This window comes from Doryrhamphus excisus, linkage group LG7, assembly GCF_037039965.1.
Source record: "Doryrhamphus excisus strain RoL-2023G ecotype Guam linkage group LG7, RoL_Dexc_Guam_v1.1, whole genome shotgun sequence".
NCBI classification, from domain to species: domain Eukaryota; kingdom Metazoa; phylum Chordata; class Actinopteri; order Syngnathiformes; family Syngnathidae; genus Doryrhamphus; species Doryrhamphus excisus.
This window is the reverse complement of record NC_136363.1, coordinates 19,812,526-19,826,789: the sequence shown is the minus strand read 5'-3', so window position 1 is coordinate 19,826,789 and position 14,264 is coordinate 19,812,526. Positions and strand designations below refer to the sequence as shown.

Genomic DNA, 14,264 nt, shown 5'->3' with positions numbered 1-14,264 from the left:
CCATTTTTGGGCTCTTTTGGGCCCCCTGTTGAGTGTGTGTGAGGTTTCCGGTGTCTTTTTGACCAGAAAAGTGCTTTAGAAGCAAGTTGAAAAAATTGAAAAAAACGCCATACTAACCCCTTACGTTTTTTTCAAAAATTGACACCCTCAAACTTTGGCATTTTATGCCATTTTTGTTCCCTTCTGGGCCCCCTGTTGAGTGTGTGTGAGGTTTCCGGTGTCTTTTTGACCAGAAAAGTGCTTTAGAAGCAAGTTGAAAAAATGGAAAAAAACGCCATACTAACCCCTTACGTTTTTTTCAAAAATTGACACCCTCAAACTTTGGCATTTTATGCCATTTTTGGGCTCTTTTGGGCCCCCTGTTGAGTGTGTGTGAGGTTTCCGGTGTCTTTTTGACCAGAAAAGTGCTTTAGAAGCAAGTTGAAAAAATTGAAAAAAACGCCATACTAACCCCTTACGTTTTTTTCAAAAATCAACACCCTCAAACTTTGGCATTTTATGCCATTTTTGGGCTCTTTTGGGCCCCCTGTTGAGTGTGTGTGAGGTTTCCGGTGTCTTTTTGACCAGAAAAGTGCTTTAGAAGCAAGTTGAAAAAATTGAAAAAAACGCCATATTAACCCCTTACGTTTTTTTCAAAAATTGACACCCTGAAACTTTGGCATTTTATGCCATTTTTGGGCTCTTTTGGGCCCCCTGTTGAGTGTGTGTGAGATTTCCGGTGTCTTTTTGACCAGAAAAGTGCATTTTCAGCAAGTTGAAAAAATTGAAAAAAACGCCATACTAACCCCTTACGTTTTTTTCAAAAATCGACACCCTCAAACTTTGGCATTTTATGCCATTTTTGTTCCCTTCTGGGCCCCCTGTTGAGTGTGTGTGAGGTTTCCGGTGTCTTTTTGACCAGAAAAGTGCTTTAGAAGCAAGTTGAAAAAATGGAAAAAAACGCCATACTAACCCCTTACGTTTTTTTCAAAAATTGACACCCTCATACTTTGGCATTTTATGCCATTTTTGTTCTTTTCTGGGCCCCCTGTTGAGTGTGTGTGTGGTTTCCGGTGTCTTTTTGACCAGAAAAGTGCATTTTCAGCAAGTTGAAAAAATTGAAAAAAACGCCATACTAACCCCTTACGTTTTTTTCAAAAATCAACACCCTCAAACTTTGGCATTTTATGCCATTTTTGTTCCCTTCTGGGCCCCCTGTTGAGTGTGTGCGAGGTTTCCGGTGTCTTTTTGACCAGAAAAGTGCATTTTCAGCAAGTTGAAAAAATTGAAAAAAACGGCATACTAACCCCTTACGTTTTTTTCAAAAATTGACACCCTGAAACTTTGGCATTTTATGCCATTTTTGGGCTCTTTTGGGCCCCCTGTTGAGTGTGTGAGATTTCCGGTGTCTTTTTGACCAGAAAAGTGCATTTTCAGCAAGTTGAAAAAATTGAAAAAAACGCCATACTAACCCCTTACGTTTTTTTCAAAAATTGACACCCTCAAACTTTGGCATTTTATGCCATTTCTGGGCTCTTTTGGGCCCCCTGTTGAGTGTGTGTGAGGTTTCCGGTGTCTTTTTGACCAGAAAAGTGCTTTAGAAGCAAGTTGAAAAAATTGAAAAAAACGCCATACTAACCCCTTACGTTTTTTTCAAAAATTGACACCCTCAAACTTTGGCATTTTATGCCATTTTTGTTCCCTTCTGGGCCCCCTGTTGAGTGTGTGTGAGGTTTCCGGTGTCTTTTTGACCAGAAAAGTGCTTTAGAAGCAAGTTGAAAAAATTGAAAAAAACGCCATACTAACCCCTTACGTTTTTTTCAAAAATTGACACCCTGAAACTTTGGCATTTTATGCCATTTTTGGGCTCTTTTGGGCCCCCTGTTGAGTGTGTGTGAGATTTCCGGTGTCTTTTTGACCAGAAAAGTGCATTTTCAGCAAGTTGAAAAAATTGAAAAAAACGCCATACTAACCCCTTACGTTTTTTTCAAAAATTGACACCCTCAAACTTTGGCATTTTATGCCATTTCTGGGCTCTTTTGGGCCCCCTGTTGAGTGTGTGTGAGGTTTCCGGTGTCTTTTTGACCAGAAAAGTGCTTTAGAAGCAAGTTGAAAAAATTGAAAAAAACGCCATACTAACCCCTTACGTTTTTTTCAAAAATTGACACCCTCAAACTTTGGCATTTTATGCCATTTCTGGGCTCTTCTGGGCCCCCTGTTGAGTGTGTGTGAGGTTTCCGGTGTCTTTTTGACCAGAAAAGTGCATTTTCAGCAAGTTGAAAAAATTGAAAAAAACGCCATACTAACCCCTTACGTTTTTTTCAAAAATCGACACCCTCAAACTTTGGCATTTTATGCCATTTTTTTCCCCTTCTGGGCCCCCTGTTGAGTGTGTGTGAGGTTTCCAGTGTCTTTTTGACCAGAAAAGTGCATTTTCAGCAAGTTGAAAAAATTGAAAAAAACGCCATACTAACCCCTTACGTTTTTTTCAAAAATCGACACCCTCAAACTTTGGCATTTTATGCCATTTTTTTCCCCTTCTGGGCCCCCTGTTGAGTGTGTGTGAGGTTTCCAGTGTCTTTTTGACCAGAAAAGTGCATTTTCAGCAAGTTGAAAAAATTGAAAAAAACGCCATACTAACCCCTTACGTTTTTTTCAAAAATTGACACCCTGAAACTTTGGCATTTTATGCCATTTTTGGGCTCTTTTGGGCCCCCTGTTGAGTGTGTGTGAGGTTTCCGGTGTCTTTTTGACCAGAAAAGTGCTTTAGAAGCAAGTTGAAAAAATTGAAAAAAACGCCATACTAACCCCTTACGTTTTTTTCAAAAATCAACACCCTCAAACTTTGGCATTTTATGCCATTTTTGTTCCCTTCTGGGCCCCCTGTTGAGTGTGTGTGAGGTTTCCGGTGTCTTTTTGACCAGAAAAGTGCATTTTCAGCAAGTTGAAAAAATTGAAAAAAACGCCATACTAACCCCTTACGTTTTTTTCTAAAAAAATTTCAGCAAGTTGAAAAAAATAAAATAAATAGTAAGGGCATAGTAACGCATTTTAATAATTTTTTGGACATTTTTAGGAAAGACACCGACAATTGATTCTTTAAAAATGATTTTTTTATTGTGTGACCCATTAGTTTTACATGAACAAGTTGATAAAAGGCACTTAAGTTATTCATTCATTGCAATACAAATGAAATACAAATATTAAAAATACCTGAAGAAACTCTTTTCGGTCCAACATTTTCACATATTTGCATAGAAACATCACCTGAAATTACTTAAAAAAGACAAAAAAAGGAATGCACTCTGACATTGCTGCTGTTTTATAGTCGATGAAAAATATTTGGACCTAAAGGTTTACTTTGGTGTTTTTTTTTTTTTACAAATCCTGCAGATGCCTTCTGGGGTACAGCTTGTAAACGTTAGCATCCTCGGTGCTAACGTGGAGCACTACGCAGCCACGTTGGAATTACTATCAAGTACACAAGAGAGGTATTGCATTGTTGATTATTAGCTTTTCCTGTCTTCTCCTCCTCAAGTGCCGCTGGGTGGGGTTTCACACACAGACACTCGGCCAGGGGTGTTGCTAAGCTTTCCACCCATGAAAAGTAAGCAATGGTAGTTGTGGTCGACGTAGTGTTTAGTGTGAGAAGTCCCACCCGGCGGCGGCGTCATGCAGGCTATTAATTGTGCACCCTGTCCTCCAGAGCCTTCAGCTCAGCCTCCACCTTGGTAGGAAGGTCGGCCCCGACCTGCTGGCTGAAGTACGCCCTCAGCTCCTTGGTCTCGTTCTGCCAGAAGTCCCGCGGCACGTCGAAGAGGGCGCCCATGTCCACACCGCCACCCAGGCCCCGGGTGTCGATGGCGCCATCCTGCGGCAGCCAGCCGATGGCGCTCTTCTTGGCCGCCTCGTCGTCCCGCCCTCGGCCGCAGCGCTTGAAGATCCACTCCAGCACGCGGGCGTTCTCGCCGAAGCCCGGCCAGAGGAAGGCGCCGCTCGCCGGGTCCTTGCGGAACCAGTTGACGTGGAAGATCTTGGGCAGGTGAGTGGGGGCCTTTCTGTTCTCCATGCTCAGCCAGTGAGAGAGGTAGTCGCCGAAGTTGTAGCCGAAGAAGGGTCGCATGGCGAACGGGTCGTGCATAATCACCTTGCCTGGTAAGAACATCTGCTAAGTATGGCTGGCCTTAAAGGGAAAGTACACTTTTTTGCCCATCATTCACAATCCTTGTAAATGTAGAGTAAGGCTTTTTCAGGACATCATGCATAGTTGGGCTTTTTTTATGCATGTTTTTGGACGTACTATAGTAAGGCATTTTTTTATATTAAGCATTTTTTTGACATTATGTATAGTAAGGCTTTTTTTTTTACATGATGTATGGTAAGGCATTTTTTTTGGACATTATATTATTCCAAAAACATGCAAAAAAAAGCCTTACTATAGTAAGGCATTTTTTGCAAAAATAAATTGAAAAAAAGCCCAAAATTATGTCCAAAAAATTTTTAAAAAATGCCTTACTATACATCATGTCCAGGCCTTTTTTTTTTGCATGTTTTTGGACATGATATTTAGTCCAAAAAAAATGCCTTACTATAGTAAGGCATTTTTTTTGCATGTTTTGGACATGATTTTGGGCTTTTTTTTCATTTATTTTTGCATGTCCAAAAATGCCTTCCTATAGTAAGGCCTTTTTTTTTGCATGTTTTTGGACTTAATAATATCATGTCCAAAAACATGCAAAAAAAAAAGCCTTATTATAGTAAGGCATTTTTTGGACATGCAAAAATAAATTGGAAAAAAAGCCCAAAATCATGTCCAAAACATGCAAAAAAAATGCCTTACTATAGTAAGGCATTTTGTTTTTGGACTTAATAATATCATGTCCAAAAACGTGCAAAAAAAAAAAAGCCTTACTATAGTAAGGCATTTTTGAACATGCAAAAATAAATTGGAAAAAAGCCCAAAATCATGTCCAAAAAATGAAAAAAAAAATGTTGTACTATACATCATGTCCAGGCCTTTTTTTGCATGATTTTGGGCTTTTTTTTTCATTTATTTTTGCATGTCCAAAAATGCCTTACTATAGTAAGGCCTTTTTTTTTGCATGTTTTCAGACATAATATTATTATGCCCAAAAACATGCAAAAAAAAGCCTTACTATACATCATGTCCAAAAATGCCTTACTATAGTAAGGCTTTTTTTTTTGCATGTTTTTGGACTTAATATCGTCCAAAAACATGCACAAAAAAGCCTTACTGTATTAAGGCATTTTTGGACATGATATTAAGTTCGAAAACATGCAAAAAAATGCCTTCCTATACATCATGTCCCAACGACATGCATTGTAACTTACTTTCTCACGTTATAATACTAAGAAAAGGGAAATAAATATATATTCATATTTCACATAAGGATTGAGAATGATGGGCAAAATAAAGATTGCAACCCCCCCCCCAAAAAAATAGCGCTAGTGTACCTTTATGCTCAGCAGCTGCTGTGGCCTCTGACCTCATGGCGGCGCCAACAAACACGCCGTGCTGCCAGCTGAACGACTCGTACACCAAAGGAACTCCTGGTGAGATCCAAAAAAATATTTTTTATCTTCACCCATATCTGCAGTAATTTTCATTAAAATTGCAACTTTGTTTTTCATAATATTATGACAACTTTATTAATATTATGCTCTCGTGTATGTGTTGCAGATCTGCGGACACTGAAGTGTCACAGACGTGACGTCAACAACGAGCGGGCACCCACCCTGCGGCCTGCGACCGCCGAAGATGATGGCGTCGATGGGGACGCCCTCTTCGCTCTCCCACAGCGGGTCGATGATGGGGCACTGAGCAGCCGGCGCACAGAAGCGGGAGTTTGGGTGGGCGCAAGGAGTGCCACTTCCTGTTGACAACCAGGAAAGGAAAAGCGGAAGACAACTGTGAGGTAACTGGGGAGGGGGTTTCTTCAGGGTGGAACCGCCACTCCTTCACATCGAGAGGAGCCAGGTGATATGTCTTGGCCACCTGGTTTGGGAGGTGTTCAAGGACATGTCGTCTATGGCTCCTGTCGATGTGAAGGAGCATCGGCTCTACTCTGATCTCTTGGTCATGGTTGGCCACCCCACTGCTTACAGCCTATGGACCCGTGTTCATAGCGTGTTTGTATGTTTGTCATTTCAACAGGTGGACGTTGATCTTGAGCAAACATCAAATCTGCGTCATTCAGAAAACCCTGATAAAGGTTCCAAAGTCTCAATGGTTTGGCCTGAGGTGATGAAAGTTTAACTTTAATTTAATATAAGTTAAGTTAATATAAGTTAATATAAGATAATCTAAGATAAGATAATCTAAGTTAAGTTAATTTAATATAAGATAATCTAAGTTAATCTAAGATAATCTAAATTAAGATAAGATAATATAATCTAAGATAAGATAATCTAAGTTAAGATAATTTAATATAAGTTAATCTAAATTAAGTTAATTTAAGTTAATCTAAGTTAATTTAAGTTAATCTAAGTTAATATAAGATAATCTAAGTTAAGATAAGTTAATATAATCTAAGTTAATCTAAGATAATCTAAGTTAAGTTAATCTAATATAAGATAATCTAAGTTAAGATAATCTAAGTTAATCTAAGTTAATTTAATATAAGATAATCTAAGTTAAGATAAGTTAATATAAGATAATCTAAGTTAAGATAAGTTAATATAATCTAAGTTAAGTTAATCTAAGGTAATTTAAGATAATCTAAGTTAATCTAAGATAATCTGAGATAAGTTAATATAATCTAAGATAATCTAAGTTAAGTTCATTTAAGTTAAGTTAATCTAAGTTAATTTAATCTAAAATAATCTAAGTTAATCTAATCAAAGTTAAGATAAGTTAATATAATCTAAGATAAGTTAATTTAAGTTTAGTGTTTTGAGGAGAATGAACGTCAGAGAGAGATAACACCTTGGTTCCAGGGTTTGCCGTGCCAGTCGGTCAAAGCGACGTCACGAGCAGGGGGGTCCAAGCCCTCCCACCACACGCCGCCATCACTGGTCTCACCAACGTTGGTAAACACGGTGTTTTTGGCGATGGTGCTCATGGCGTAAGGGTTGGTCTTGTCCGAGGTTCCCGGAGCCACGCCGAAGAAACCATTCTCGGGGTTGATTGCTCTCAGCTTCCCTGCAGTTGGGGGGGAGGGGGTGGGGGGAGAAAGAGAGAAATTAAAAGTGAAATGAAATAGAGCCAGGCGAAGAGGTTCAAATCTTCTCACCTTGGTTGTCGAATTTCATCCAAGCGATGTCGTCCCCCACACACTCCACCTTCCAGCCTGGCAGAGACGGCTTCATCATGGCCAGGTTGGTTTTCCCGCAGGCGCTGGGGAACGCCGCCGCGACGTAACGCTTCACTCCCTGAGGGTTGGTGATGCCCAGGATCTGAGGAGGGAACATTTCAAAAGTCATCCCCCCCATCTCTTATTGTTTACCTCACTTTTGTGTCCATCCTTACCAGCATATGCTCCGCCAGCCAGCCTTCATCCTTGGCGATGCGGGAGGCGATGCGTAGGGCGAAACACTTCTTCCCCAGCAGGGAGTTTCCTCCGTAGCCGCTGCCGAACGACAGGATCTGCCTGGTGTCCGGCAGGTGGGAGATCAGCACCTTGTCTGGGTTGCAGGGCCACGCGTTCACCAGAGGGGCTGACACCAGGAAGAGAATCAATACCATTCAAAACAATCTTGGACATTAGCAACAATAAATAAAGCCACAAATTTGGATACGTGTCTTATGTAATGTGTGCAAAGTTCAACGTTTAAATCAGAAACATGCATAATAATTCACCGATACTTGACTTATTTCTATGCATTGAGCTAGAAGTACACATGTCCATTATCTCTACATTGAGGAACATCCTACAAATTACTACAATACACACTTCAGGTATGTCCCGTGTTGTGTTGTGTTGCGTACCTTTCAGTGGAAGCGGTCGTCCTAAAGAGTGCTGACAACGAACAAACTCCACTCCCTCCGCCAGCTTATTGAGAACAGGCGTGCCCATACGAGTCATGATGCCCATACTGGCTACAACATACGGCGAGTCCGTCACCTTAAAAGGAAGGATACCAACATTTTTATTCATTTGACAGCAATTTTACCTTGAAAAAAAATGTAAAATATGTACCTGGACGCCATATTTGGCAAGAGTGGAACCCACTGGACCCATACTGAAAGGAATCACGTACATGGTGCGGCCTGGAGAGTGGAGGAAAACAACAATTCTGTAAATTTCAGTGTACAAGCAGAACCCGCTACATTTTGAGAAAAAAAAACACATTTGTACATATATTATATCCATTAAATTCATCACATAGCAACTTAACACTCATATATACATACATGATAAATACACAATACAAGTACCAATACAAGTTTTAACATTTTAGAACTCATTATCATCTGTCAAGATAATAGATAAGCTGCATAAAAAAAGCCTGCCAGAAAGAGGCTGATGTCATCGCAGTGCCCGCATTCGCCAATAAATGCATTGCTCAGACATTAAACTGTACATTTCTCATGTTTCTCAAGCTCATCATGATTGGCTACCGTTTCCTCACTGACTCGCAAGCGTATTGATATAATTAGTAGTACTTCCGAAGTACAGGAGATGTCATAAGATTAGAATGTAGCCATAAATTAGCCGTAAGGTTCAAAGTTCAAAGTAAAAAGTGGTTGCTAACACGCTGGAAATAACGGTACTCACAGAGTTCCTTAGCCTTTTACACAGAACGTAGCAACATGGCGACGGATTACCAAAACAGTTTTACACAAGCGGTTCAGATACTAGACTACCCAAGCCTGAAAATTGCCGGCTGACATTGTTGACACTGTATTGTGTCCTTACTTACTAACGGTACTCAGAGTTCCTTAGCCTTTTACACAGAACCTAGCAACATGGCGACGGATTACCAAAACAGTTTTACACAAGCGGTTCAGATACTAGACTACCCCGAGCCTGAAAATTGCTGGCTGACATTGTTGACACTGTATTGTGTCCTTACTTACTAACGGTACTCACAGAGTTCCTTAGCCTTTTACACAGAACCTAGCAACATGGCGACGGATTACCAAAACAGTTTTACACAAGCGGTTCAGATACTAGACTACCCAAGCCTGAAAATTGCCGGCTGACATTGTTGACACTGTATTGTGTCCTTACTTACTAACGGTACTCAGAGTTCCTTAGCCTTTTACACAGAACCTAGCAACATGGCGACGGATTACCAAAACAGTTTTACACAAGCGGTTCAGATACTAGACTACCCCGAGCCTGAAAATTGCCGGCTGACATTGTTGACACTGTATTGTGTCCTTACTTACTAACGGTACTCACAGAGTTCCTTAGCCTTTTACACAGAACCTAGCAACATGGCGACGGATTACCAAAACAGTTTTACACAAGCGGTTCAGATACTAGACTACCCAAGCCTGAAAATTGCCGGCTGACATTGTTGACACTGTATTGTGTCCTTACTTACTAACGGTACTCAGAGTTCCTTAGCCTTTTACACAGAACCTAGCAACATGGCGACGGATTACCAAAACAGTTTTACACAAGCGGTTCAGATACTAGACTACCCCGAGCCTGAAAATTGCCGGCTGACATTGTTGACACTGTATTGTGTCCTTACTTACTAACGGTACTCACAGAGTTCCTTAGCCTTTTACACAGAACCTAGCAACATGGCGACGGATTACCAAAACAGTTTTACACAAGCGGTTCAGATACTAGACTACCCAAGCCTGAAAATTGCCGGCTGACATTGTTGACACTGTATTGTGTCCTTACTTACTAACGGTACTCACAGAGTTCCTTAGCCTTTTACACAGAACCTAGCAACGGATTACCAAAACAGTTTTACACAAGCGGTTCAGATACTAGACTACCCCGAGTCTGAAAATTGCCGGCTGACATTGTTGACACTGTATTGTGTCCTTACTTACTTACCCAAAACTGTGTGAAAGGGGCTTTGGTGACTTTTTTACATGTGCGTTCTTTGTTGCTATTCTTGTATACTGCATATGGTAATCACATCAAATGAAAGTACTGTGTAAAAGTACTCAGGTTTTCTTGACACAAGTTGGCCAACTTACCTGCCATGCATCCAGGGAAGCGGTCCTCTCTCGCCTTCTGCCAGTCCGACTCGCTCATCCAGCTGCCCAGCTGGCTCTTCACCCCCCCAGCAGGGATGGGGATGGTGTCCCTTTGGTTCTTGGTCACGATCACCGTCTTGCTCTCCACCCGGGCCACGTCCTTTGGGTCCGTACGCGCCAGCCAACTGTCAAAGACGCCAGCAAATGAGCCGTGTGATGTCAATCAAGTCTATTGACGGGATCTACGTTCATTACCAGTTGTCATATTTGGGGAGACGCTTCACCATCCCTTCCTTCTCCAGGCCTGCCAGGATGGCGGCCGTCTCCTGCGGCGTCCCCGTCACTACATGCACGCCGCTGGGCTTGCACTCGTCCACCGCGCCCTTGACAAACTCTGCCACCGCGGGGGGCAGCGAGGGGATGGAGGCTAGGGACCGGACCCCGACACTGGTCCCCTTTCTGAAATGAGAAATACAGTAGATCTTTGAGTGTTAGAGGGCAGGACAATCTGTTAAATAGACAATCTATGTACTGTACAGTTCTTCAGGCCAGTCTGATTAAATGAGAAAGGATGGCGCTTAATTTAAATTAATTTAAATTAATGTGGAAAATGATCAAATAAATATTATTTAAAAATGAATGAGTCGCATAAATATTCATATGTATGTTAATTAAAGAAGCTTCTGGGCTGAGCTAATAAAGACACATTAGAAGAATAAAGTACATTGAGATAACATCCAAAGCTGGCCAAATGGCTGTTTATGTGTGTGTGTGTGTGTGTGTGTGTGTGTGTTTGTGATTAATACACATAACAAAGCGGGTCAGGCTCCATACATAAATGACACATCTACATAGTGCTGTGCAGAGTATGAATTAATCTGTACTATAATCCTTGTAATGTACGGTGTATACACACCACTCCAAAAAACTTGCAATATTGTGTCATGTATAACAGTTTTTTTTCTCATATTAATTACAATTTTATTCTTGTATTATTACAAGAATAAAGTCTAAAAATTACAAGACAAAAATCGGAATATTACGAGACAAGTCATATTTTTATTTAATTAAAATTTACAAAAAAACTTAGTAAGATTACGTGTCATGTATTATGATTTTTTTTTTTCTCAGTCGTATTCATTACTTTATTCTCATAATATTATGATGAGGTCACGATAAACACTAAAAAAATAGTCTGACATTTATGACAACGTGTCATCTGTATCATGTCATGTTATTTCTGGTATTATTTCAGACTGTACTGTCGTAATATTTCTAGAATAAAGTCAAAATTAACAAGAAAAACTCATAAAAATTACAAGAGAAAAGTCGGAAAAAATCGGAATATTATGAAAATAAACTTGTAAATTTACAATTAAAAAAAACCTGTAAAAATTACAACAATAAAATTGTAAATTTAGGAGAAAAATGTTGTACGATTTTGTATTAGGATTTTTTTCTTGTATTATTCATGTTGTAAAATTGCAAGAAAAAAAACCCTAAGAATTAAATAAACAATCATAATAATACAAAAAAAATGGAATATTATGAGAATAAATTCATGAATTTACAAGAAAAATGTAACCCTAAAAATACCGGTTCATATTAATATATATATTCCATAACAAAAACAGAGGCTGTGAGAGGAAAAAAAGCATCCCAGTGGCAGCCCTCAGGGTTCAAACTAGCCCTGAACAGGTGATGATGGGCGACATGCCGCTTGTTTAAAAAAAAAAATGATGAGCGTGCATTTGCTGGTGAACCCTGTACAGCAAAACAATGAGAGACTAAAGGAGAAGCCTGTCGTGTTTATTCCAGCGCTTGTTTTGTCTACAGGTTGCAAAGCAGGTTGTTCTGTGTTAATGCTTGTGGTTTCCTGTCAATGGCCACGCCTAGCACTTGGAGTAGGGCGATCTTTGTTTTGTTTTTTTTTTTTACACAACTCTTCAACCAAATATTCATTATCATTTAGCCACATTCTATTTATAAATCACATAAGTCATTGTGGAGTGATTTAATTAACTGCATACCACATAATAATAATAATAATAATACTTAATACTCATTTTCTACCGCTTATTCTCATTCGGGTCGCAGGGGTGCTGGAGCCTATCCCAGCTGTCTTTGAGCGAGAGGCGGGGTACACCCTGGTACACTGGTGGCCAGCCAATCACAGGGCACATCTAGACAAACAACCATTCACACTCACATTCATACCTATGGACAATTTGGAGTCGCTAATTAACCTAGCATGTTTTTTTTGGAATGCGAGAAGAAACCCACGCATGCACAGATCCACACAGAGATGGCCGAGGGTGGAATCAAACTTGGGTCTCCTAGCTGTGCGGCCTGTGTGCTAACCACTTGTAACCACCGTGCAGCCATAATAATACTTATTATTATTATTATTTGATGATAACCATAGAGCCAGAAACGATACATGCTGTGACAATGTGTGCATTATATTACGCAAGTGTGGGAGATGACCCAAAGAGAAAATCTAAACCTCGCCATGCACCGACCTTAAACGCATCACCAAATCAGGCAAGGAAATAAGGTACTCTTATCAATGGGGCACAATGTTCACTTCACAGAGCAAATAGACATGCAGAAAAACAAACCACAAAAATGACAGGAACATCAGGAGTTTCCTGTCATTAAACACACACACACACACACACACACAAGGCTAACATTTACTTTCATCACAAAGCTTGCAGGGAGGAAGCAGTAAAGAGAAATAATAATGTCCTCATATCACCTTCTCTGGGAGCAACCAACTGCTGTTATTTGGCATTCAAAAGACCTTCTCTCTGGTTTAACAAGTTTCAAGCTGCATTGTAGCTCACTGCCAAGTAAGATGTCAAAACACTTTGTCCTCAACACTTCACAACAACGACGACATTGGATGGGGAATACACTATTTCACAGTAAAGGGTTAAATATGGCCACGGAAATGACATCAGAGGTTTAAAACCTCTTTAAAAACACCAAAAATCTGTCATATAGAGCATCTATAGATAAGCACTTACTGTAAAAACACTAGTCAAAGATCCTCTATATAACAGGAGAACCTTGCCGTGTTTAGGACACATGATTAAAAATTCTCTAAGGACCGACTAAAAATTGCTAGTCAAAGATCATGTATACAGTATGACAAAGTTCTGCTCTTTTTAAAGACTGTGCAGAAACACAAGTCAAAGATCCTCTATATAACAAGAAAACTCGTCAAAGAGGACCTACTAAAAGGTCAAAGATTATTTATACACCATGAAAGGAAAGTGCTGCTGTTTTTAAGCACCTACTGTAAAAACACTAGTCAAAGATCCTCTATATAACGGGCAAAACCTGCCTTTCTTACGAATATGCTGGGAAAACGCGATCATTAATCCTTTTCGACTGGAAAACAGCGCTTTTAAGGACCCAACTACTTTTAGTGGGTCCTTAAAAGGACGCACTACTTTAGTGGGTCCTTAAAAGCGAATATGCTGAGTGAGACTATATTGAAGCGAATGAGGCGTTCAGGGTAATATTCTGAGTCTGTTAAATGCATCAAAAGGTTCGCAAAAAAAAAAAAGTTAGACAGAACGTCATAAAAAAAAAAGTCGAATTCGCTTACCTTCGTATAGCTCCCAGAATAAGACAAGACATCCTCGGCGGCAGAAAAGTCGACAAAAATGAGTCAAACGAAGTGAAGGCGCATGGAAGCTATCGAAAGGCAGCGGCTTCGAGCTAGTCACTCTTCATATCTGTGCTCGGAGAGAGGACCTTGCACTTTGCTCAGCGTGGACATTCACACGGACACCTTGATGTCAGCAGCACGGTGGATGTTAAAGTCAACCCTGTGGGTAGATAGATAGACAGACAGATAGATAGATAGGTAGATAAATAACTTGGGGAAAGTCAGACCGGAGCTTCAAACATTTAAACGCACCGGCTGTTTTCATTCACCCGGATGACGTACAGCTGGGTTTCCTCCGCAGGGGGACAAAAAAAAATACTCAAAAAGTTGACTTCCATGCAAGTTGTGCTCTTATTGTTCTCCAAAGCAGCGGTGCGGCTGACGCAAGTCTCCAGAGTTCCTACAACAGCAGCAGCAGGAGAAGGAACAGCAGCAGTACAGATGTACAGAAGGAGCCTGCAAATAGCATGGAGG

At 40.3% G+C, this 14,264-nt stretch overlaps 1 protein-coding gene across 1 annotated transcript; it reads right to left on the bottom strand.

Annotated features, from left to right (window-relative positions):
* Nucleotides 1-3,310: 3,310 nt before the first annotated feature.
* Nucleotides 3,311-14,208, bottom strand: pck2 (phosphoenolpyruvate carboxykinase 2 (mitochondrial)). Its single transcript, XM_078792361.1, has 12 exons — nt 14,043-14,208; nt 13,728-13,950; nt 10,364-10,567; nt 10,109-10,293; nt 8,139-8,209; nt 7,928-8,063; nt 7,469-7,656; nt 7,233-7,395; nt 6,926-7,141; nt 5,736-5,873; nt 5,455-5,550; nt 3,311-4,131 (listed from the first exon to the last, which is right to left on the bottom strand). Exons 2-12 carry the CDS (start codon nt 13,757-13,759, stop codon nt 3,662-3,664), a joined length of 1,899 nt encoding a protein of 632 aa, XP_078648487.1. The 5' UTR covers nt 13,760-13,950; nt 14,043-14,208; the 3' UTR covers nt 3,311-3,661.
* Nucleotides 14,209-14,264: the final 56 nt, after the last annotated feature.